We start from the raw sequence: 25537 nt of genomic DNA, 5'->3' as shown, positions 1-25537 counted from the left end.
AGTTTCACTGGAAGTCGGTGAATATATTAAGGGAGGTAATGTGATTAATAACATTTGTTATTTGTCTGTGGACTATATTGGAAAGATCTCGGGGAGTTAATAGGAGCCATTGATCACCTCAACTTTAAAGGCCCACCATACTGACCCTGGATGCGTAGAATATGGAAACATCAAGCAGTGGATCTCTGTAAAGGAGAAAAAGAATAATAAACTCTCAGTCTGAAAAGAATAATAAACTATTAGTCTCGTTCTTTCATTAGCAAGAAGTGGTTCTCCTGAGCATCAATTTAGATTAATATCGCAGTTTAGATTACTCTACGGACCACTATAAAGCTAATACATAGATGCTTGCAATGCAAGAGAAATTTCAATTGTCTACTTCGAGCAAGCTTTGTTGAGTTTCAAATTTCTCTTGCATTCTACAAAGTAAAAAGTTGTCAGGACACATTCTGATTACTTTCGCCTTCCATCACTATAAATAGCTCAGTAGAAGAGTGAACAAAAATGTGTCTTTCTTCTCCTTCTCCTCCCATCTCTCTCTCTCTCTCTCTCTCTCTCTCTCTCTCTCTCTCTCTCTCTCTCTCTCTCTCTCTCTCTCTCTCTCTCTCTCTCTCTCTCTATTCATCTCTGTGATGGCGGCTGGAGCTAAGCCTTCATACATTAAGATTGCTTATGTTGTTCTTGTTGGTCTGATCATTGCTAGCCAAGTAGTAACATCTGAAGCAAGGTATGTGATGGCAGAGAAGCATAAGGGCAGGGGAAGCAAGGAGCACCTCGTGAACTCACACACAACAGAGAAGCATGAGTGGCATACGCCAGTGGTGGCTACTGATGACACTCGACCAAGTACTCCTGGACATAGCCCTGGGGTAGGCCATAAACTTGGAAAGAGGGTTGCTGGTGAAAAACAGTAGGATAGCTTCATCAGGTGCTCATCAAACTCCTCTTATATGCATTTTTCTGGATTCTCATATATAAATATAAATATATATATATATATATATATATATATATGTGTGTGTGTGTGTGTGTGTGTGTGTGTATATTCATGCATGTTGAAGGATTTCTGTGTCTATGTGATGCACAGGATTAGGTGAACATTTGCTTTCATATAGTTGTGTGCTTTGCTTATATTTCCTTTCAACTTGTTTTTTTTTTCTGGGCAAGAGAATCAATATAGCTTTGGCACATTCTCTTCAGAATTATTTTCGTAATTATGTGTGTACTTGTATTAAATTATACAGAGCTTATGACCAAGATCAATAAATAAAAAGGGATTGCTGATATGAATCATTTTGCATCAAAATAATGATCTAATAATTTCTCAAAGAGGCGAACAAAATTTGCTTATCACTTATCAGGGCATGCAACCAGGCAATATGGGGGGTCTTAATTATCATGTTAACAAAAGATTCTGCAGATATATGGACAATTGATCGCTGTAAAATATGTTAAAATTACACCCAAATAGTAAAAAAATAAAGAAAGGTTTGAATGAATGCTAAAGAAAGATCTCTCATAGCAATCTTAGCCTAGAAGGAGAACAAGAGGAGATACTCCTTTAATGGAGCAATCTTTGCTACTCTTTAATTAATCTAGCAACCCATGATTCTCGTGTAATCGAACGTTTCAAAATACTGTCTCTGTTCCTTAAAAAGCTTTTGACTCTCCAAGAGCAACTTTGATGGCCAGCATTTAACCTCTCCTCAGTCCAACTTGTTTAAGCCAGAGTTCCTCTTGATTCCAACTTCTTCCAACCATTGATTGGGAGAAGGTCTCTATCAAGACTGGCAACTGGGTTTTATAGAATTGGCTACGTTTATGCACTACAGCTATCACAGCACAAAAAGGCAAGGAAAGAGATGGTGATCAAACTTTTCCTTTGTAGAGAGAGGGAGTGCTCCATAACCTTAGGAACCAACCAAGGATTTTGGAATCATCATAAAGAAAACTTCCCTTTAGAGCACTTGCAATCCTATGGTTGCCAACATTCCATTCTACTTCCCAAATTTTTTAGTCATAAAAGGAAGGAACGCCAATCTTTCCAACGACCAATAAGCACAAGATACTGCTACCAAATCACAGACACCCTTTGGGAGAATTTGTTTGGAGTTGACCGTGTATTTTATCCGATTTTATTCTTCAACCTACAATTAACCTCGTAACTTTTTGGGCAGTTTTCTTTTTCCTAGTATTAAGAAATCAAAAGGTTTGCTGTTAAGGAGAGATGAGAGCCATCTAATCTCAAGTTCTCAACTTACTGGAATATTCACTAATGAAGAAGAGGCTATAATAAGTTTCTTATTAATCTTAGTCTTAACGTATGTTTCAAATAAATTCATGAAAAATATGTTTGCTCACTCTGCTATAGTGTTATATGTTATAGTATTCTAACTATATTAAAATACGATCTAAATATGGATTACATTAAAGACAGTAGTGGAAGCTGGATTAGGCCAATAATTTCAACCTATTTGAACAACTTGGGATACTTGCCCAACACATGAATGGGTGGACAATTAGGATTGCATGCGCTAAAAAGGCACTTAATATGTTGACGTGTATCGGATGATATACTTAGATTGATTCGAACATATACGGTTCATATCGGATGATATACTTAGATTGAACTCTTACCTCAGCAATATTATAAGTCACCCGAAAAATTATTAAATAATTCAATGCTTTTATAAAAAATTAAAATATCAAAGCAGTTCATATTAACTACTATATATTTTTCCAGGACTTTTCTCACACTAAAATATTTAGCACTTCCATGATGTTATCCTAAATCTATTTCAAATGAAACACTAAAAATAAATTAATATTTTATTGGTAATATAAAATCCTGAATAGTTTATTAGTTCTTTTAAGTTAGTAATGACTGGTATGTGAGTTTTAAAAAATAATGATAATAAAGTTTATTAGATGGATCAAAACAAAGAATTATTATTATTATTATTATTATTATTATTTTAGGAAGTCCGTTTTGGTAAAAGAAACTCCTGGGCAAGGGCCAACATGGCTAAATTCTCATCACAATTTCGTAATTTGCCAGCCATTGTATTTGAATTCACACTCAAAAGGTCAGAACGAAGAACCCAGAAAAGCACCCAACGGGCTGGGCCCAATCAAAGGCCGACACCCAACGTGGATTCAGTCAAACCTTACCACTCCCTCTCCTCAATCTCCCCATCAACGGTCAGTAACATCTCCGCGATCTTAATCTGACGGTCTAAACTGCACCTCTTCTCAAAGCCGTCTCCTATTAAGTCTCCACCTCAACCCAACCCACGAGTTTCTCTCTCTCTCTCTCTCTCGCTCGCTCGCTCTTCTCTCTACTTCCCCTCGACCTCGTCTCTCCTCCTCGATCCTCTCCGGCGACGGCGATGCAGCAGTCGGCGGCAACCGGAAGAGTCGATCCCCAGCAGCAACCGCAGTGGGTGGCGATGCAGTACCCGCCGGCGACGGCGGTCGTGATGCCGCATCAGATGGTGGCGGCGGCGGTGCCGCCGCATCCGCCGCAGTTCGCGCAGCACTTCGTGCCGTTCCACCATCCGCCTCCGCCGCCGCAGCACCACCAGAACCAGGCGGCTGCGGCGGGTGGCGGCGGGGGAGGAGAGGAGAACAAGACGATCTGGGTAGGGGATCTCCACTACTGGATGGACGAGAACTACCTCCATAACTGCTTCGGCCACACCGGGGAGGTTAGGGTTTCTGTTCTCTTGCCTTCTCTTTCATAATGGCTTTCGGTAGATCTTGGAAAGTTTCTTGACAGTGGGTTTAACCAAGGAAAGATCGATTGTTGTTTTGATTGACTGGTCGGTAAAGAAGTGGTTTTCAAGAACTTGTGCGGTGAGATGGTGATGAAAAAGTGGATCTTTTCAGCATCAATGGTAGATCGGAGATAAAAAGTCATATATTTAATAGGTCTTAATCTATATTTACGACCCTTTAGCGGAAGGTCAGATGTTAAACAGGTAAATAGTTACTATAATGTGTCAGGCTAAAGAGATGTTCTTGCCTAGGAAAGAAATTTGTAATGTCAGGACAAGCGAGATCTGAAGTTTAGCTTCTGAATATGCTTTGCAATCTAGTAAGTATTGATATATGTGGATCGATGTAGCCAAATGCATCTTTATCTGGTCTTGGTGATCTCAAACGTGCTGAAACCATCCAAATCAGAACTTCACGAGGCTGGCCAAAATTAAAATGACGATATATTCTTGGAGCCTTTGTCCAATGAGAATGAGAATTATTCAGAGGAATTGCAGGAATTCTGTATGTAAAGACATGTACTGTTATAATTGTTGAAGAACCTTCTATAAGTAGGAGAGAGTATTTTATGAGTGTGTTTGATAAGGCCATCAGCTCTTTAACTTCGTAAGTAAACAAATTACAGGATATTCTTGAGTTGAGATAATCCTCTCCTGCTAGGTTGAAGTCAACTAAAAATATCAAGTAAATGGATTAGTCTTTCTTCCTATCACTCAGTGGTCCAGTGTGCCCATAAGCCCAATCCAAGTAGCTTTTGCTAAAGAAACTTTGACTCAACTCCCCACCAAGAGCCTTATTGAGCAAACATATTCTCTTACTATGTCAGAATTGGTCATTGAGATCTTTAGAATGCTTGTGTCTACCAGTGTGGCTCTTTTTGATAATATTAGAGATTTAAATAGCTAAAACTTTGAGATATCAGCCACATTTTTGGTTGGAACCTTGGAATCTTGATTGCAATATTTTTGGTGGCTTTCAGTAATTTTCAATCTTGATTGCAATATTCTTGATGAAGAATACCAAGAAGCCACGAACAATGAGTTCATGAAAAATCAAGACAATTTAAGCTAGTTATGAAACAGCAATTTGGAGTATTTGATGCAGATATAAATTGAATTTCTTGGACATATAGAGTGTGCGAGTAAGTGTGTAAGTAACCATCCAGTTGGCTCCTTTTCTTCCAATAAAGGAAAAAGAAATAGAAATAGAAATTCTTTGACTACAAGGTAAATGAATTTAGATAAACTAAACATGCTTCTGCCATTTATAGGTGCTTTCTAAACATAATAGATATGAAAGAGGCTTCTTTTACTTCCATTTTGGTGGGAATAGTCCAATGATAAGTGTTGAAGCTATATCATATTGATTGATGTCTAAGTATATGGAGAAGGCCTACTTCTTGGGTTGATTACCTATTGATAATTGTGTTTTTTGTGGAGGCCTATTTTCCTCTTCTTTGTGCATTGTAGGATATTATGTTTTCTTATACTGGACAATTTGCTCTCTTCTGTTCTATGCTTAGTTTGGTCATTTACTATTTCAAGTGTTAATTACAACCTCCCAAATTAATGTCTTTATAATGGGATATTTATGTAATCTAGTTTTACTATACATCTTTCTTTTAACTTTTACAATGGAGTTAATACTACAAAAATCATTGCTAGACTCCTCAATTTGATGAGCATCTCTTTATATTTTCCTATATAAGTCAAATAGTAAAGTAATTAGGAGATAGAAACCATATAGCACGTAAACCTCCCTATATATTTAGCTATCACAAAAGTGAACAAAGAGATTGTCTTGGACTGCATCCATCTAGATTCTATTCATTCAGCTAGGAGCAGAAGACTCTCGAAATCAAATGATCTTTTGACTTTGGATATAATTAGATATGCTATCACAGTGGACTTCAACTTACTGTTGGGTTTTTGTTAATTTTGGAACTTTTGACTTCAAATTACTGTTGAGTTTTTGTTAATTTTGGAACTTTTGACTTTAAAACTAAGCAAGAAATTTGACTTGCAAATACAAAGAGTTTGATATGCAGTCAGAAGATAAAATGTGTAGTCCCACTCTCTCTCAGATGTTCTTTTTATCATCTTGTATCATCTTTGTTCAAGATGTTAGTTAAAAGTTATCTAGGTACATGTAACTCTGACATCATGGTTTTCTTTATCCATCTCTTTCTTGATAGTTGTTATTTGCTTATTTGTAAGTAGAACTATTAACAGAGTCATTCTTTTCGTTTTTGCTATATAAGATTGTTTTTCTATGAGTTTGTATGTTAAATGTTTAAGGTTCTGATATTTATATTGTTGTTATAGCCATCCAAAATATAGTTAAAATTAGCTTTATATTCACATTGATCATTAAGTGATCAAACAAACTAGTGAGGAACTATTATTTGAGGTTTCTCATTTTTGGAACTTATTAATATTTTTAAATTTTTATGCAATACAGCTTTGGTGATAATATTTTTATTTATTTAAAGTTCCAATACTTCAAGAAAAAAAGCTCTCCAATTCAAGGATTGTTGTGCCAATCCCTAGTTAGCACGCTCTTGTGTGCCACTGACACATATTGACATGTCTTTTACACATCTCTAATGTATTTTTTAGAGTATTTAGAGATGTTTTTAGTTTGAATATATATACTAAAGATTAAAATCCTTATATTATTTCTATAAAAGACCTATTTTATTAAAGAAATAGTAGTAGTCAAGTAGAAATATTATAAACACACAATATAATTGGATGCATTCATTAATTGCAACAGCTCAATACAAAATTAATTAGTTGAATGTAATATGAGGGGGGCAGGGGGGGTGAGGAGAGCGGAGGGGGAGATTAAAGGCTCTACCGGCACAAGAATGTTATGTCAAATATTATCAATAAATTTGAAAACTCGTCCATTGATAATATTGTCCATTGTAATGTCTTAAATACTATTTAAATCTTTGTACATATATGGAATTTGTAATTTTCTTATGACATAATATGCATATTGAAATATGCACAAAAACGACCAACATAGGCACACTATAGTCATATGCAAATTGTAGATATAGAACATAATAAGAGTGTTGTAGCTCTAATGAGTGTGATTAATATAATGACAGTGATGATGATGAATTCATATCATTCTACGTGCACACGTTCTCTGATGTTTTGTTACCTATAGAATGAAATTTCATCTAACTATAACCATGTTGACTCTAAGATGGTTCCTTTCCTTTTTTTATCTTTGATAAATTTTATCTTGTGTTTGAAATTTGGGAAAAATCTAATTTCCATTTGATTCTTATATAAGAGCATTTATCATAAATCTAGCATCAAAATGTTAGATTTATCTAAAAGGACCCTTACAAATGATTGATCTAATAAAATTTGAGTTAGATATATTTGTGCATCCCAAATTAGTTCATGAAATGTAAAAAATACTTAAGAGAATGAAAGGAAAAAATACCTTTCGATGAGATTCGAAGAAGAAATTTTGAATCCTTCTCTCACCTTATGTCACTTTCACTTCTTATTTTAGTAAAATGGCTTTCAAACAAAGAGACAAAAAATCCCTTTGACTAATCCTTAATAGGTTATGAAATCTAGGCATAACCCTACTCGTGCCTATTAGCATGGGTCGGGATAAGGCCACACCAATTCAACATGCACCTGTGCTGACCGACATGGGTCGGCACAACTACGTCACAAGGTCATGCCACTGGCACAACATATGCTGGGTATTCGGGATCTCATCGGCACGAGGTGTGCCAGCCGGCATATCCATTTCTGCTCCAGTTACTCAGGTAGATTAGTACTTAGTGAAATATTAGGTTTTTACTAGTTATTCAATGCCTACAATTTTACATTAAATGCATTTAGTACATATAGGAGATTGGTTGTTGAGTGATATTATCTGGTAAAGACAAAATTTTACAAAATAAGTAATGAGTTTACAACAGGTATTTCATCTTATAAATACATGAATGGTATGTGGTTTCATCCTTCTACTATTATGCTTACCTGGATGTTGATCTCCTAACTTTGAGGGCTAACTACTAGTCTAATCTTCTACTATCTCTTGGCTTATGCTTACCAACCATTTATTCCACTTGATGGTGCCTGTAACTAAATATCACAGCCTTTTTCTTTTAGGTTGTATCAATCAAAGTTATTCGAAATAAGCAAACTGGACAGTCAGAAGGATATGGTTTTGTAGAGTTCTATACACGTGCAGCAGCTGAAAAAGTACTGCAAAGCTTCTCTGGTCATATAATGCCAAACACTGATCAACCTTTTAGGTTAAATTGGGCTTCATTTAGCATGGGAGAGAGGCGCTCGGATATTGCTTCTGACCACTCTATATTTGTTGGTGATCTAGCTTCTGATGTAACTGATGCAACGTTGCAAGAAATTTTTGCTAGCAGATACCCATCTGTAAAAGGTGCAAAAGTTGTTATTGATGCAAATACTGGCCGGTCAAAGGGTTATGGATTTGTGAGATTTGGAGATGATAATGAGAAGACTCTTGCCATGACTGAAATGAATGGAGTATATTGCTCTAGTAGACCCATGCGTATTGGTCCCGCTACCCCCAGAAAGTCTTCTGGTATATATCAAGTTTTACAATTATTAATTAGGGCAGAAAGTATGTGCATTTGCATTTATATTGCTGCTTTTGTGTGAGTAACTGATTGTAGTAGTTCTTTTTATATTCCTTATCCCTAATCTTTCACTATCATAAACTGGTTTCCAATGGACATTTGGGTTATAGTGTGATACTTTTATTTAGATTAAGCAAGGAGAACTTTTCAAAGACATCTTCGTTTTCAATATCTCTGTAGTTCGCTTGCTATATTCTGTGTCATGGTAGACTGCTCATTTACTAGACGATATTATATTTTCATAAAATAATGTTTGCACCAAAACTGGATTACTTACTATTGGACATAGTATAGGCTGCTTGATGTTTGTAGTATTATGTTTGTGTGGTGAAGATAGAATATATCATGTCATTGATGTTAAATGAATGAACAGACCTTTACTACTGAGCATGTGCTGTTCTGTGTAGGAAGTTACCAACCTTGTGACCATTGTATTATGTATTGTTTTGGTTCAAGTTGCATAGATTGGTTAGGGATGGCGTTGAATAGATAGTCAGCTGGTAACTTGGTAAGTTTTTTTATAGAAGTGCTTTACACTCGCTATTCGATTTCTTAACAGATTTTTGCTTTTTTTATTCATGTTCATTGTTATCTTTGGCATATTTTATGAATAATTTCTGATAATTGTGTGTTTGATGTAATTTTAATTTTTCCAGTCAGTTCATTTCAATGATGGGTTATTGGTCCAGCTCTTTTGCCTGGACCAAGTTCCTTGGCAATAATTTTCAATTGTAGCCGGAAGTTACTGCTTTCTTGATATTGTTCACCTGAACAAGTACATTGTGTGAAATGTTTTGCTTATTAATATGAAAGGAATGCCTTATTTGTATTGTCTTCAATGATGCATGTTATTGCATTATCTGGCAGTAACATTATGCCGAACATAGGTGATATTTATGTGTCAATTTTCAATGCAGAGGAGCTACCCAGCATTAGTTAAGTATCACGTTACTCAGTGGTAGTTTATGCAAATGCAGCAAATCTATGCAGTGACTTGAAAAAGTGAAAATAACCTCAAGTGGATCTTGAAATGACCCTTTTGAAGAGGGGAAGAAAGGGGTTGTGGCACACATTACTCCTGCTAGTGCATGGTCTGGGGTGGGCAAGATTCACACATATTTATCCGTACTTCTAGGGCAACCATGACTCAAGCCTTATTGTTACACTATGTGATTGCCTTCTTAAATAGAGAAACTCTATAATTTTCTCGTAACTCAGTTTTAACTAGGTCTTAGTAAATCAACTTGGATTTACTTAGTTTTTTTTAATATGTTCTGATAAGAGATGAACTATTTTTCTCTTGTCACATTGTGCATGGAACTCTGACTTGTAGATCTTAGTAAATCTGCATAGATCTACTGAAATCCTGCATCTGATTTAGTGGAAGAATCCTGATTTAGACAGAATACGGAGGAAGTCACTTTTTAATCATATAAGAATGCTTGTTTATTTACCTAGATCTTCAAGATTGCATCTGCCGACAAGTAGAATTAGTATCACGAAAACATTTATAGAATTTTTTTGCTATAGAGGAGATATCACATAAACCTCTTCTTCCCCCCCAACAGAAAGAAATAGAAAAAGAAAAAGAAAAGAGGAAAAAGAATAGTTAAGTACCTTTGTTTTCCTCCATAACGAAGTGTGGCCGTCTGTCTTCTATCTTCTTCTAGATTGGTATCTTATTTACCCCCCACAACCAGGAGCATTCATGTACCTTCTTGTCTTAATTCATATCTACATGTGTGATATCCTTGACTACATCATTTTTATCAAGAAGAATGATTGAAAATTTGATGAAAGTCATTGAATGCATGAAATATTGGTGGGTTCTTATGTCAATGCTATGATACCAGTATTTGGTTTGGCAAACATGTAGTTATGCTTGCTTTATGAGCTTTTCTTGTAAGTTGGTTTTGAAACTTAATTCATGCAACTGGTGATTGTCTTCTCCTAACAAACATTTCACTTTAGGTTCCAATGGTGCATCAGCACAACTAGATGGAGATTCAACAAATACAACAGTGAGTTCAGTTTTTTTTCTTCCCTACAATTCTCAGTCTATAAGTTTTCTCTGTTTGCAATTGATCCTGCCGCTGCTATAGGTATTCGTTGGAGGACTTGACCCTACCGTCAGTGAAGCTGATCTCCGGCAAGCCTTTTGCCAGTATGGTGACATTGCTTCTGTAAAGATTCCAGTTGGGAAGCAATGTGGATTTGTGCAATTTGTGCAAAGGTAGACCTGAAAGTTTACAAATTTTCTATTGAGCTGTATAGACCCTGGTTGTTATCCTTTTCTTTTTGTCGCTATAGCTAGTTCTGACTTTCTTATGAACACATCATTTAATGCTGAAATACATTTTTTTTGGGGGGGTAGAAACAATGCTGAAGATGCATTGCAAGGGCTGAATGGAACAGTAATAGGGAAGCAGACGGTTCGTCTTTCATGGGGTCGCAACCCAGCAAACAAGCAGGTAATGCTCATTGACACTAGAACCACTTCTAAGGGCATGCGATTTTGGATGATACTAAAAACTGAAACTGTTGGTCAACTACGGTGAAATTTAAACCATAAACATAAAGTGATAAAAAATTTGGAAGATGTTAGGATTTTTTATGGTATATTAATTTATTAAGAAGTATCTTCAATTGACACAACCAGGAAAATCTGCTTATAGTACTTTCAGCACCATAATTGATTTTAAGGAAATCACTATGTCAGAGCTGAAGCATACAAATTATGGTTCGATTCTGACTGAACAATGTTGCACCCAATAACTAAAGGCATTTAGAAGATCATTATGTAATAAACCAGTAGTTCTATCCGCATAACTTTACTAGAATCTTCAAGTTTCCAGTTTTTCCCCTTAATTCATTTGCTATGTTTTTATCTTTTTATCTTAAGCAGATGAGGGCTGATGCTGGTAATCAATGGAATGGTATGTATTATGGGGCACCGTACTACAATGGGTATGGTTATGCGGCACCAGTTCCTGACCCGAGTATGTATGCTGCTGCATATGGGGCATATTCCTTCTATGGTAATCAGCAACAAGTAAGCTGAAGAGAGAATTGCCCTAGTTGTGGACTTGTGGTCAGATGAGAAGTAGATTGCGTCCTAGGTGAGTTAAGATATAGTGACTTGTTATGTAAAGTGCATTCCAGAAACTAGCACTACCTATTGAGTCCCAAATTTTCTGTCAAATTCTCTTAAAAATTTTGACGTTGCCAGAATTAAACTTAGCTATTTAAATCCTGTTTGTGTGCCTCATTATTTATGGTTAAAACCAGTCAGGCCTTTTCAACTATGATTATGTTACTTTTTTTTTTGCGGGTGGGGGGGGGGGGGTCTTGAGAAGAGGCTATTGTTATGTTAGACATCATCAAAAAATTTGGAAGGTTTGTATCCTCTAAAATTAATTGATGTGAGGGTTTGTATCAACTAGTAACAATCAGAAGTGTTTTGGAGTTGGTAATTGAAGTGCATCTATTTAAGAAATTAGGCAATGATCTTACAAGTTCTGGATCTGTAGATTGCTTTATTGGGATTTTATGCCTCCTTGACTCAGTTATGAGTAATAGGCGGAAGATGATCCTAGATTTGAAACCTCATCTTGGTGTCTGTTGTATCCCATTAATTGTTCTCTTTTTACCTGAGAATGTATATATCAGTTCTGTGAAGTCGACTGTTGATTTTAGGGAGTAGAAAATTTACTGGTACTCTGGTAGTCTTTCAAATGAGTTGGTAAAGATCAATGTATGATGCAGCTGAATTAACTTTGCGGGCTTGTTAAGAAGATTTGTGATATGAATTTGTCTCGTCTGGAGATCCACTTTTATATTTTATTTTTAAGCTCGAGAGATTGCCCTTAACGTGATTATACTGCTGTCTTATTATTCTAAGGTGGATGTTATGTTGGAATGAAATTGTATGACTAATGATATATATATATATATACTTTGGGAGCAAGTCTTCTAAGATTTGCAGCATATATCGCACAATGAGACATGACTATCAATTACAATCTATCCATAAGAATGAACCAAAAAAAAAGGATTTCACTAAAGCCAAGAACGAGAGTATCTTGATCATAGTCACTCAGTCGTAAGTTTATTATTCTCAAATCGAATTTTAAATTAGCCGTTTCGTTTGAGGAACGAAGAGGGTAAGGTCAATGTTCTCTCAGGCTGGTAACTGTAGCCATTGCCAATCCTTTGTACTCTAACAACATATCCGCTGATCTGAAAGAGAACAATATTTCAATTTATTTCTCCTTAACATTCTATTGTTGATACTCTTATGATCTCGTTACCTGTAGAAAAACAACTGCTTAATTATAGGCAGTATCGCATCTGAGATTTCAATTAATCCGGTTCCATCCCTACATGAAGTGTCGAGTAATTAAAGGACATTAGATAGAGCCAAGGAATTAGAATTATTAATCAGATATCTAAATGAACTAAGAAATCTCTTGTTTCTTACCTGCAGTGTGTCCATTTTGTACCAGTAACTACATGAAGAGCCTTCCACAACTCAAGATCATTCTGAAAACAAAAGAATCAACCTTCTCAGACCATTAGTAGGCTGAAGTAAATTTGAAACCAAGGTCATTTATATGGTGAAACAAATGAACCAATGAGTATCGGCCTCGGGTGACGCCCCCCTACTCGGAGAAAGATTTAATCCCTTGAAAGATTCCCTCTTCTCTATCCATTCAATCTCTTTCACTTGATGTTTCCCAGTATTGAACTAGTTACCTCCATTGAGCCAGCCACAAGACAAGAGACTTGGTTGATGAGTTCTGAGGGGACTCCACAGAGTAGTAGACCAGTGTCCTTCCATTCTTTGGGTCAACGGTCGAGCGAGATATCATCATCCTCAGGTTGCCCGGGAGAAAATTGCTGTCTGCTAGCATCTAAGTTAGCCCAAGAATAGTATTTCAGAGACCGAGGGGCAGGGGCCACATCAGAATATATCAACCTCTTCAGCTGCTCAGCTTGGTTAGCTTCAGATAACTCGGCCAGTGCCAAGATGCAGCAGGAAGGAAATGAGGAACACAAATAAGTATGTAGCTTTCATTTCTTCTTTTACTATGGAATGAGTGGAGATGAATTGTTATGTATATATGTATATATCGAGAGAGAGAGAGAGGTGGGAGTAAGGATGGAACAGTGATAAAATTTCTATTGACATTTGGTGCACAGCCGTTTCGTTTGGACTAGAATTACAACCATGCACCGAGTCACTCGCTGCTCCTTTCTTTCAGGTCAATTCTGACAGTAACGAATTTGGCAGAGTACAATTAATGTAGACTAAGAATATAAAGGGTAATATTTGTTTTACATAAAACTGATCTTTTTCTGAAGAAAATGCACTGCCTTCTCAGAAAGCTTTCCCTTATTGAAGTTGTACTGACTTGATTGTCGTCACCAACAAGCACATTTTAATGGTTATCTTCTCATCTGAGTATTGGTTGTATAAGAGCTGTGCTGCATCAACGTTTAATTTCAAATGTACTATGAGACAGATACGGATGAATGATCTACTGATTCTTCCTACATTCTGATTTCTGGACAGAGTACGCATAAGAGGGTAAGCATCCACAAAAATAAATGAAATTTATATCTGTTGATTATAGAACGAATACCTAAAAATATATCATTTCTTAATCCACTGGTTCTTGGCTTCTTATGAACATTAGATCAACGGCATCAACTTTTGAAGGAACACGAAACACGAGAGATTGAAAAAACTATATATCAATTTGTTATTAATAAAAGTTTCTTGTCATATTAATAAAATTTATGTATTGTGGAGGACCTACTACTCTGCGCTGACTGGAAGGTCAGAACAGGAAAAGGCTAATTCAAATTTATCACTACAATTATTCATTCAATGTACAAGATTTTTGATTAGTAAAACAAATTTTTTCTAAATTAACTAATTCGCTAATTTAAAGGCCTAAATGATGGGATTTGATTGAAAAACCTAAGAGCCTTATTTGTCTGTGGGGTAAAACTTACTGCCTAATATAATTGTTATGAAGTGAGAAAAGTTACAACCAACTCATACAATAGAGTACCGAGGGGCATGACACTCTTATCAATTGCAATCTAGCCACTGAAGCATGAAAAATAAGATGAGCATGGTCACTTGATCATAATTTTATTATCCTCAATCCAAAATCTTAACTTTAGCTTCTGAGAGCTAGAATTATACAGCAGGTGGAAGCTTTCCTTGGAGGAATGAAGATATCATGGTCAATGCTCTCTCAGGCTGGTAACTTGGCACAGTATGCCCAGCTCCCCTCACTGTAGCCATCACCAGTCCTTTATACTCAACAATATATCCTCCAACCTGAAAGAATCAGCACTATATCAATTTATTTCTCCTTAATTCAAAGGATTGATATTAAAGAGCCTATAACTATAGTATAAATGAAACATGAGGGTATATAATCCACTACCTCATGATTGGAGTACCATGGTCGCCATGAGGTACGAACAGGCAGCGCAAGCTCCCGAATGGCATGCTTTGTAGATGTTATAGGGACTACTCCATCAGTGTCGCCGCTGGAAATCATTTTTATTTTTCCCAACAAAGTTGTCAGTAATCATGAACCAATTCCTAACTGGAATATGAATGTTCGTGCAATTAAATTAATTTGTATTACCTGTATAACCACACATATAAGCCAGCATTTATCAGCTGCTTAATTATCGGCAACACCGTGTCTGGCCTGTCATCCCATCCTATACCATCACTGCATTGAGTGCAGATAATTAAAAGACATTAGATAGAGTTAAGAAAATTAGACTTATTAAGAAGATATCTAAATGATTAAGACAATGACCTGCAGAGTTTCCATTTTCCATTATTAATGACAGCATGAAGAGCCTTCTGCACTGCAGGATCATTCAGATAAGTCTCAACGTAGTTATCAGAGCACGGATCGAAGTCTCCAAACTGATCAGGTTATAATTGGGTCAATAGAACCATATTGAGTGATTGGAAGATTTATTTGCTTCTTGGAGATATTGAACCAAAGTAGTAGAAGATGTACTTGCTTTCTTACCGCTTTGCTCAATGTTGTTGTACTCTCAGAAGGATTACAAATAGGAGCATAGATGTTGTAACGACTAATACCACCAGTTTCAACTTCGTTTATGGTGCACTGAACACTTGGGATAGAAAAATTGCAGTTCTGGCGGATCTTAGCATGGGTCTCATCAGAGATCAACGCATGAGTCCACATGAACTCACAAGTTTCCTCTATGTTGATTGCACTGTCAACATAAGCATTGCCAATCTAAAGAAGAAACACAAACTATAATAAGTCTGAAATATTTGAGCTGAGGACTCGAGTTTCAATTTACTCACTGCTATGCCACGAAGATTGATCACTGTTTGATTGGTTTTCTTGTTGCGGTCGATGATGAGAGAGGCAAGTTGTGGCACGTAATGGCCGGCATAGCTCTCGCCGGTGATGTAGAAGTCACGGTTCTTGTATTGCGGAAATCTCTCCAACCAGTTGATCAAAAAGATGTATGAATCCTCAGCAGTTCTTCTATCTCCAGGGTCAAGATAATCTTTAGAATCATTCGAATACGAGAACCCGACCCCCGCAGGCGATTCCAAGAACAAGATATTAGCCACTGTCATTGTTAAGAACGAATAGTTTTTATCAGAGCTGATCTATGATCAAACATAAGTACTAATCTTTCTTAGGAGAAATGGAGTGAGCATTTTCTCACCATTATTCCAAGCATAGTTATTTCTATCGAGAGTCTTGCCATCACTATTTACTCTGAAGGGCCCTAGTTCCTCCATGGCTCCATATCCAAGTGACGAGCATCCAGGTCCTGTACATAGAAACGTGATCACCTTTAGCTATTTAACATGGATCTATTGCTTTTGTTAATAGCCTTAGAACCTTTCCTATATATAATAACTCTCAATCAGAAAGAACCTTATCATCCATCTCTTTCAGACCAATAATGCACTTTCAGATACATATTTCAGTAAGCGGAAAATAACAAGCAGCCTTACTCAAAAGAGAATAACATCATAAATTTTAAACCAGGGTCATTTATATGGTGAAATGAACTAATGAGTACATTATGTTCCCAAAATCGAACTAGTTACCTCCATTAAGCCACAAGACAAGAGGATTGGTTGCTGAGTTCTGAGGGGACTCCACAAAGTAGTAGAACAGTGCTCTTCCGTGCTTCGGCTCAACGGTCACATAGCCGCCATATTGAGCGAAATTGACACCCTTAGGTTGCCCAGGCAATGCGCTGATCCTATCTTTCTCCATTAGCCCATCTTGAGGGCTCATGTAGACAGGAGATAATTGTTTCATGCTATCATATAAGTTAGCCCAAGAATAGTACTCTAGAGAACGAGGAGCCACATCAGAATTGATCAACCTCCTTAGTTGCTCAGCCTGATTAGCTTCATATGTCTTGGGCAGTGCCAAGATGCAGCAGGAGAGGAACAGAGAGAAGAATGCAGCTTTCATCTCTTCTTCTTTTTACTGTGGAATGGAGTGGAGACTAATTGCTGTATATGTAGAGAGAAAAGAGGGAGATAGACATAGAGGTATGAGTGAGGATGGAATAATGATGGGATTTTCTACTGACATTTGGTGAAGCCGTTTCGATTAGAATTACAACCATGCATTATATCACTTGCTGCTCCTTCATGCTGGTTAATTCTGACAGTAACGGATTTGTCAGAGAGTACATTTAATGTAGATTAAGAATAGATAGGGGTGATATTTGTTTTACATGGATATAAAGTAGAAATGATCTGCATTTGAAGTATAAAAAAAAAATCAATACTTATTAGAGTGTTTTCTATTACTGAATGTACTGACTTGATTGGTTGCTACCAATATGCACATTTGATGGTTATGTGCTCATCTTAGTATCAGAAGAAAGCATAAGAGAAGCTCATGAGGTCAGGGTTCTGGTGCATCAACATATAATTGTCAAATGTACTACAAGAAAGAGTGAACAAATAATTGATCTGATTGAAAAACGGAGCTATGAATCATTAGCCACAATTGATCATTTTTATTATGACTACCATTAGCAACTAATTAAATAGACTGAGGATTGAGTACCATTGGTGATAGATGTAGAGCCTTTATTGGTCTGCGGAGTCAAAGTCAGAGAATTTTTACTGCTGCCTAATATTGTGGTTATGTGTACTGTTGAATAGTGATAAAAGTTACAGCCAACTCATACTATGGAGTCAGGGCTATGATAATTTATCAATTAAATCTGGCAGCTGAAGCATGAAAATATAAGTACATTTCACAAAATTATGATATTATTGTTATCAATCCAAATTTTAAATTAGCTTGTGAGATCATCAGGCAGCAGGTGGAAGCTTTCCTTGGAGGAATGAAGAGATCATGGTCAATGCTCTCTCAGGCTGGTAACTTGGCACCATATGCCCAGCTCCCCTCACTGTAGCCATTACCAATCCTTTATACTCAACAACATATCCTCCAACCTGAAAGAGTCAACAATCATGTGAAAATTTCGTTCATATGCACACTCCCTCCTAGACCTGTGTATAAAAGCAAATATCAGTCTATTTCTCCTTAGATATTTGGCAAGGATCGGATCACAAAATGTAAAAGGCAATTCTATGTGGGATTTTTCTTTTTTCCTTATAGAATTGATTTTAAAGAAGCCATAACTATTGCATGAATAAGAGATTGCATATAGTCCAATACCTCATAATTGGAGTACCATGGTCGCCATGAATTACTAACAGGAAGCCCAAGCTTTTGAATGGCATGTCTTGTAGAGGTGACAGGGACTACTGCATCGGTGTCGCCGCTGAAAATTAATTTTTTTTGGACTAGCTTGTTATTATCATTCAGCTCCTAACGTGAATATGAATGTTCTTGCAAACCTTTGCTTTGCATTACCTGTATAGCCATACCGATAAGCCAGTGGAAGTCAGTTGTTTAATTATCGGCAGTACTGTCTCTGGTCTGTCAATCCAGTTTAGCAGACTGCAAGAAGTACCAGGTAATTAAAGGACATTAGATTCAATAAATCAGAACTGTTGGTGAGATATCTAAATGAATGAGTAAAAAGTTATAGTCTATTAATTCATACGAGCAGAATTGCCATTTAGTTTTACTAATTGTATGAAGAGCCTTCTGCACCGCAGGATCATTCAGATAAGACTCGACATAGTTATTGGAGCATGGATCGAAGTCACCAAACTGATCAAATTAGAACCAAATCAACAAAACCACATTAGCTGATCAGAGGATTATTTTTGCTTCTTTGATATGTTGAACCATAAGTATCTGGTCATTTACATTTACTTAATTTCTTACCGCTTTGCTCAACGTTTTCATGCTGTTATAAGAATGACAAGTAGGGGCATAGATGTTGTAATCATCAAGATTTCCAGTGTCAGCTTCGTTCATAGCATTGCTGCACTCACTATTTGGAGCAGAGAAGTTGCAGTTACTGCGGATTTTACCATAAGTCTCATCGGAGATTAATGCATGACTCCATATGAACTCATAAATTGCCTCTGTGTTGATTAGACTGTCAACGTAGGCATTGCCGATCTAAAGGAGGAGACAAAATTATCAGTAAGTAATTATGAAACATTTGAGCTAAGAATCTAGTTTCAATTCACTCACCGCAATGCCACGAAGATTGATGACAGTTTGGTTGGTGCTTTTGTTGCGATTAAGGATGAGGGAGGCAAGCTGCGGCACATAATGGCCGGCATAGCTCTCTCCAGTTATGAAGAAGTCACGGTTCTTGTATTGTGGAAATCTCTCTAACCAGTTGATTAGAAAAGTATATGAATCCTCTGCAGTTCTCGTATCTCCAGACTCAAATTTGTCTTCAGTAATATTCGTATACGAGAACCCAACACCCGCAGGCGATTCCAAGAACAAGACGTTAGCCACTGTCATTGTTACGACAAAAATTTTGCATCAGGAGGTGGTCTCTGTCTCTCTGCTCGAATACCAAGTAATAATCTTGCTTGGGAGTAGTGCAGTTGGCAGTTTCTCACCATTGCTCCAAGCATAGTTATTTCTACCGAGAGTTTCCCCATCACTATTGACTCTGAAGGGCCCTACTTCCTCCATGGCTCCATATCCTAGTGATGAGCATCCTGGTCCTGTAAATCGGAACATGAACAATTCTACCCATTTAGCATAACTCAAATTGATAACAACTATGCTCACAAAGAGATGGCAACCAACTAGCTATGTAATATTGGCACAACTATTTATATTCATCGTTCAGTTAAATCAAACACCTTCAACGCTAATCATCTTTCTTACAAGAACTAGTTACCTCCATTAAGCCACAAGACAAGAGGCTTGGTTGATGAGTTCTGAGGAGACTCCACAAAGTAGTAGAACAATGACCTTCCCTTCTTCGGGTCGACGGTCACGTATCCGCCATATTGAGCGAAATCGACATCCTTAGGTTGCCCGGGCAATGCACTGATCCTATCTTTCTCCATTAGCCCATCTTGGGGGCTCATGTAAACAGGAGAAAAATGCAGTCCATTGGCATCTAAGTTAGCCCAAGAGTAAGATTCCAGAGACACTGGAGCCACGCGAGACTTGATCAACCTCTGTAGCTGCTCAGCCTGGTTAGCGTATGTGTTTGGCAATGCTAAGAGACAGCAGGAAATGACGAGCAAAGAGATGTATGTAGTCCTCATCTCTTCTCTTACAATGGAATGGAGATGAATTAGATATATATATATATATAGACAGATAGAGAGAGACATAGACTTGTGATCGAGGATGGATTGCTTTTCTCCTACGTTGGTGAAGGCGCCTTGATTGGAAGGCCAACGATGCACCGAGCCACTTGGTGATCTCCCTTGCCAGTTAATTCTGATTGTAACGGATTTGTCAGGGAGTATTACTAATGCTGGATATTGACAAAGAATATTGATGGGAGATGTGGGCTAGGGGATGATTCCAAGCTCGGAAAAGATAGTACCTTCAACGACCTTAGAATAATAAAAAAATCACAACCTACTTAAAAGCTTGGCTTATTGAGAGCTGTATTCGATTCTTGTTGCAAATATTCTAAGGGCGCATCAATGTTTAGTAGGGAATTCATACATCTTACCGCCTAAGAAAAGAACCATATGAGCTCAAATCATGCATATGGATTGGTATGATATATCGGCTGAGCTACACCGATGGCTTTACTACCATACAAGTTGAGTATATAGATAGAGAATATGTACATGTCAAGCATGTCAAGAAGTTAATTGTGATTTCCAGAGCTATGCTGCAAGTACCAAATGCATCTTAGTTTCCATCACAGATGAGTTGGGAGTTAAGATGAGGCATTGATCACATAGCTGTGTTAGAGTTTTTGTTCTCGTATACAGGGTAAGAAATAAAAGTCTTTTTTTTTCTTTTGCTTCTACAGAGCATGAAAACTCTTGTCTCCACTATCTTCTTTTAGATAAGCTTCATACATTTCACTATTGTAAGTAGTCTCGAGAAAAAACAACTGCAGTAAGAAAATTTCACTTCACATATTTGTGATCTGCATCAACTGTCAATGCTTGCTTCTGTAATCCTTCAAACCATAACAGATTTGATACATATAATAGTAGAAGGAATCATCACTTTGTTGTTAATCACCATCTTAAGCAATAAATTTTCTTCATAAGAAATTGACACCTAATTGCAGTTCTAACTTAAAATGATCAGAACATTTTCCTCGAGGGAAAAATTACAGTCCTAAATAACCTAACAAGCTGAAGAAGTTAACATGTATGATGTACTTAATGAGTTGGTGGAAGGTTTCCTCGAAGGAAGGAATAGAACATGATTAACGATCTCGCCGGTTGGTATGACGGAACCAAGTGCCCGGCATCCCTGACCGTCACCAGTGTTAGTCCATCATATTCAACAACATAGCCTCCAACCTGTAACCATTAATTGTCATAGAAGATTCAAAACTGCTATAATGATTAATTCAGATAAGGTACAGAATTCTCTCTGTATTATTACCTCAAATTGGTGGTACCACGGGCGCCATGGATGCCTAATACTCAGACCAAGATCATGGATAGCATACCTTGTAGCTGTTATTGGCACCACATCATCTACATCACCACTGAAAAGTTTTTCCTTTCAGTTAGATTTAGCAATTCTTTTCTTGATATGTGAACTAAGATCAACTCTACATGCAGTCATTACCTATACAACCACACTCTTAATCCGCTAGCTATTAGTTGCTTAATGATGGGCAGTGTGGTCACAGGTTCATCAATCCAGCCGATCTGATCGCTGAATTAAATTAAGAATCAAAAGTAAGACTGGAGTAAAATTTAGAACTGAAAATATAAGTAGCTCTTACCTGCAGGTTTGCCAATTTGTCGGTTTAGCGTGAAAAGCTTTTTGTACTGTAGGATCATTCAGATAATCCGTAACATAGAAATCAGAGCAGGGATCATAACCGGCTATCTATAAAGGTTAGAAAAGCTTAGTTTCTTTAGGATAAGCTACTTTGAATGGTTGCCACTGTAGAGGTATTACTTCATTCTATTAGTACATGATCCTTTACCTGGCTATTGGACCCAACTGAACCATTTAAGTACTGAAAGCAAACTGGAGCATAAATGTTGTAGAGATCGATTAGTCCAACATCAATGGTATCCAGAACATCAGAACACTTTTTTGTTATATCGGCAGAAAAATTGCATTCTCTGAGAATTTCGCCATATGCCTCATCAGAGATTATCGCATGATTCCACAAGAACTCTAAAGTTGCTTTGTCGTTCGATGGGCCATCAACAAAAGCATTGCCAACCTGAAATGAGAAAAAGCTGCATTATATAGCTGAAATTGGCCAAGAGTGCATAAATTAGCTTCACCTACAGCTATGCCCTTAAGATTGATGACAGTTCTGTTTCTGATCATGTTGTCATGAAGGATAGTAGCAGCAAGCTCTGGAACATAGTGACCACTATAACTCTCTCCAGTAATGTAAAAGTCGCGGTCCTTGTACTGCGGAAATCTCTCAAGCCAATTGACCAGAAAAGTATACGCATCGCGAGCAGTTTGCCTATCTCCACTCTTTAAATAATCAGAAGTAGTGTTTGAGTATGAGAATCCAACACCAGCGGGCGATTCCAAGAAGAGCATATTAGCCACTGTCAATTGTTACAAATGCGAGTTATGTTAGAAAATTGGAACAGAGTGTAAGACTCTCCCTTTCTAAGATATGAAGGTGCAAAGTGGACTTTTATTTATAGCAGCACCCTCACCATTGCTCCAGGCATGTTCATTTTTATGGAGAGTTTTCCGGTCACTATTTGTTCGGAAGGGGCCTAATTCCTGCATTGCTCCATATCCTAGAGATGAGCATCCTGGTCCTGTGGATACCAACATGAAAAAATAAATAAAAGAATCCAATTGTAAATATAGGTAGATAGATGTTGATGGAAGCAATGGGTATAACAACTGTGAACAATGACACCAAACAATCCTATTGCTGCATTGGCTGAAGGATTCAGACAATATCGATCTTTAATTAATTAAGACTGATATGAAAGGAGAACTAAAAAGAAAAGGAACCACTGTAATCATCATCAGTAAAGAAGAGCAATTATACAATTTGTTGCTCATAATTGGATACAAACAAAGTACAGTAGGCCCACGCAAAGATTCCATGAACAATATGTTTGTGAGAAACAGTATCATGAAACATATGGTGCTTTGTGCTGGAGATTAACTGATTTATGTTTAAATGAAACGGAGCTGCGGCCTTTTATCAGAAAAGAAGAATAGGAAAAGAAACATATGGTGTAGGCAAACAAATGACTGCAGATACGTTGAAAGAATTATACTTCGAACATTGAACAGATAATAGTTAAGAGAGATGAAATCGTTATAACTTTAAGACGTGAAGGAAAATAAAATCGGATCATTTACCTCCATTAAGCCACAAAACAAGAGGCTTGGTCGATGAGTTGTAAGCAGACTCTACAAAGTAATAGAAAAGTGCCTTTCCACGCTTCTCATCTACAGTCACGTAGCCGCCGTATTGATTAAACTTTACATCTTTGGGCTGGCCAGGCAATGCTTCAATCCTATCTGCTTCCATTGACCCATCTTGATGGATAACGCCGCCGGGCGTTATAAGCTTATCGGAATCCAATTCAGCCCATGAATTCGATCTATGAAACCATGAAGACCTCTTAGATTTGATCAACTTCCTAAGTTGGTCAGCTTGGTTGGCTTGGTTGGTGATGGGCAATGCAAACAGAGTAATGGAGATGAGAAGCAAAGAGAAGTAAGCAGTCCTCATATTGGACTTCTGTATTGCTATGGAAAAGAATAGGGAGATGCGAGTTGTATAAATATATATATAGTCTCAGGATAAGCAATTTAAATAAAGTAAATCGAAAGCCTGTTAAATAAAGTTCTAACAGAATTCATGATCTAATCTTTTGTAGAAAAAAAACTACACTAGATAAATAAGAGTGTTTGTGGGCATAGTATTATCTCCTTAACAAATAATGTTAGGCCCTTAAACACTTTATGAATATTCTATAAGTAAGATGATGTGGCATCATCTTGTTCATCAATAACTTCTCTCAATCCAACGGTCATCACTATGAATGGAAAAAAAAAAATTGCCGCGTCAAAACTATTCGTCGAGTGTTTGTGACTTCGATTGATTTAGTCCGGATGAAACAAATCTAAGTTGATCAAACCTAGTAAAATTTAAAAGATTGACTTGGATCTTCTCAAACATCAATAACAAGTACCTATCAATCTGAGTTCTTGCTTGTTGATAAAACTTGCGTATCAAAGGGGGAGACATGAGACTGAGATAGAGAGATGGGGGTGGAAATTCTAAATTTAGTTGTTTCTTTCACGGCTGTCCGTGAGGCTTTAATCCTGTGCAATAAGCAACCTACTAAACAATCCCTCTACAAACACTTATTCCGGATCTCTTGTTGCCAATAAAACTTTCCTGGATTTGTGATCAAATATTCTATATAAGTGTTTGCGGAAAACAAACTCAAGTGCTCTATCAGGTTTCCTTTATCTTTAAGGTATAATATATGAATCTGTAGCAAAACATTACTGATAGCAATATGTAACCCAACTCCCTAATAATTATTTGCATCAGGAAGAAAGGTATGAAAAAGAATGATTGAGATGTGCTTTTGTCTGTCAAAGATTCTGTCTAAGAAAGAAAAGGCTTCCAAAGTTTGTCAACATCCCTCATTATTCAAGCCATTCATGTCAATTGTTTCGCATTCATTCAACTAGTGGTAAAACGAAGTATAACCCACGCACACGCCAAAGATATATACGTAGGTACATCCTTTTTATTTGGAGAAGAATGTTTCTGCCTAATACGTAGGTATATGCTTGTAAATGTGTATCAGTTTGGATTGTATATTAGGAAGGATAATTGCGATATTTTCTTTATAATTGCTTGTCTTAATGCCAAGGATTCAGTTTCTTTAAAAGGGAACATGGAATCTCTATAAGAACGCCAGACACGATGTCTCAAATAATTGTTTATTATAATAAAAATATGAAATATAAAGGAATAAATAAGTAATCACAAACACAAAAAAATTTATATAGAAAAACTCTAAATCTAAGTAAAAAGTCTATAACTCCAAACTCAAATCAAATCAACTATTATAAATTGTAATAGTTTATAAGAATAGATTATAGACCACTCATCTATAACAATCTTATCGTTAGAATTCATGATTCTTTGTATCTTGTGATTAAATATCAATCTCAATCTCTTAAATTATTACAATCATCTGTAACACTCAAGATCTAGTTTTTCAATATCCAAATATGTGGACATAAGAGTTTAAATATCTTTCTACGAGGTTAAAACCACTTCCAAAATATGTCTCTTTTAAAAAAATTATTAAATATTTTATAACCTATGCTTATGCCTATAAACAAAATTTATACTCATTACATAAATAAAATTTTATTAGAAATATAATTTATTAATTATATAAGTATAAATAAAATCTTATAATCTTTGTTGTTAACAACATTAAATATATTTCAAGTATGC

The 25537-nt window shown here is 36.7% G+C and overlaps 3 protein-coding genes across 3 annotated transcripts; 1 reads left to right on the top strand and 2 right to left on the bottom strand.

Annotated features, from left to right (window-relative positions):
* The first annotated feature begins 3302 nt into the window (after window positions 1-3302).
* Window positions 3303-11690, top strand: LOC140777991 (polyadenylate-binding protein RBP47C'-like). Its single transcript, XM_073122479.1, has 6 exons — window positions 3303-3707; window positions 7929-8382; window positions 10409-10458; window positions 10540-10670; window positions 10812-10908; window positions 11343-11690. Exons 1-6 carry the CDS (start codon window positions 3390-3392, stop codon window positions 11496-11498), a joined length of 1206 nt encoding a protein of 401 aa, XP_072978580.1. The 5' UTR covers window positions 3303-3389; the 3' UTR covers window positions 11499-11690.
* A 2903-nt stretch (window positions 11691-14593) lies between these two features.
* On the bottom strand, window positions 14594-17475 carry LOC140778569 (serine carboxypeptidase 1-like). The gene is made up of 8 exons (XM_073123360.1): window positions 16581-17475; window positions 16190-16297; window positions 15816-16090; window positions 15511-15744; window positions 15289-15401; window positions 15109-15198; window positions 14902-15007; window positions 14594-14792 (listed from the first exon to the last, which is right to left on the bottom strand). Exons 1-8 carry the CDS (start codon window positions 16954-16956, stop codon window positions 14649-14651), a joined length of 1446 nt encoding a protein of 481 aa, XP_072979461.1. The 5' UTR covers window positions 16957-17475; the 3' UTR covers window positions 14594-14648.
* A 185-nt stretch (window positions 17476-17660) lies between these two features.
* On the bottom strand, window positions 17661-23917 carry LOC140777023 (uncharacterized). Its single transcript, XM_073120925.1, has 16 exons — window positions 23407-23917; window positions 22740-22847; window positions 22351-22625; window positions 22037-22282; window positions 21830-21936; window positions 21670-21759; window positions 21481-21586; window positions 21255-21395; window positions 19787-20414; window positions 19500-19607; window positions 19117-19391; window positions 18802-19041; window positions 18575-18684; window positions 18382-18468; window positions 18184-18289; window positions 17661-17957 (listed from the first exon to the last, which is right to left on the bottom strand). Exons 1-16 carry the CDS (start codon window positions 23780-23782, stop codon window positions 17814-17816), a joined length of 3147 nt encoding a protein of 1048 aa, XP_072977026.1. The 5' UTR covers window positions 23783-23917; the 3' UTR covers window positions 17661-17813.
* Window positions 23918-25537: the final 1620 nt, after the last annotated feature.

The sequence above is a fragment of the Typha angustifolia genome, chromosome 15 (genome assembly GCF_048772165.1).
Source record: "Typha angustifolia cultivar Huaian chromosome 15, ASM4877216v1, whole genome shotgun sequence".
In the NCBI taxonomy this organism is placed as follows: Eukaryota; Viridiplantae; Streptophyta; class Magnoliopsida; order Poales; family Typhaceae; genus Typha; species Typha angustifolia.
The sequence above is the reverse complement of the archived record's forward strand: the minus strand, read 5'-3'. Positions and strand labels throughout refer to the sequence as shown.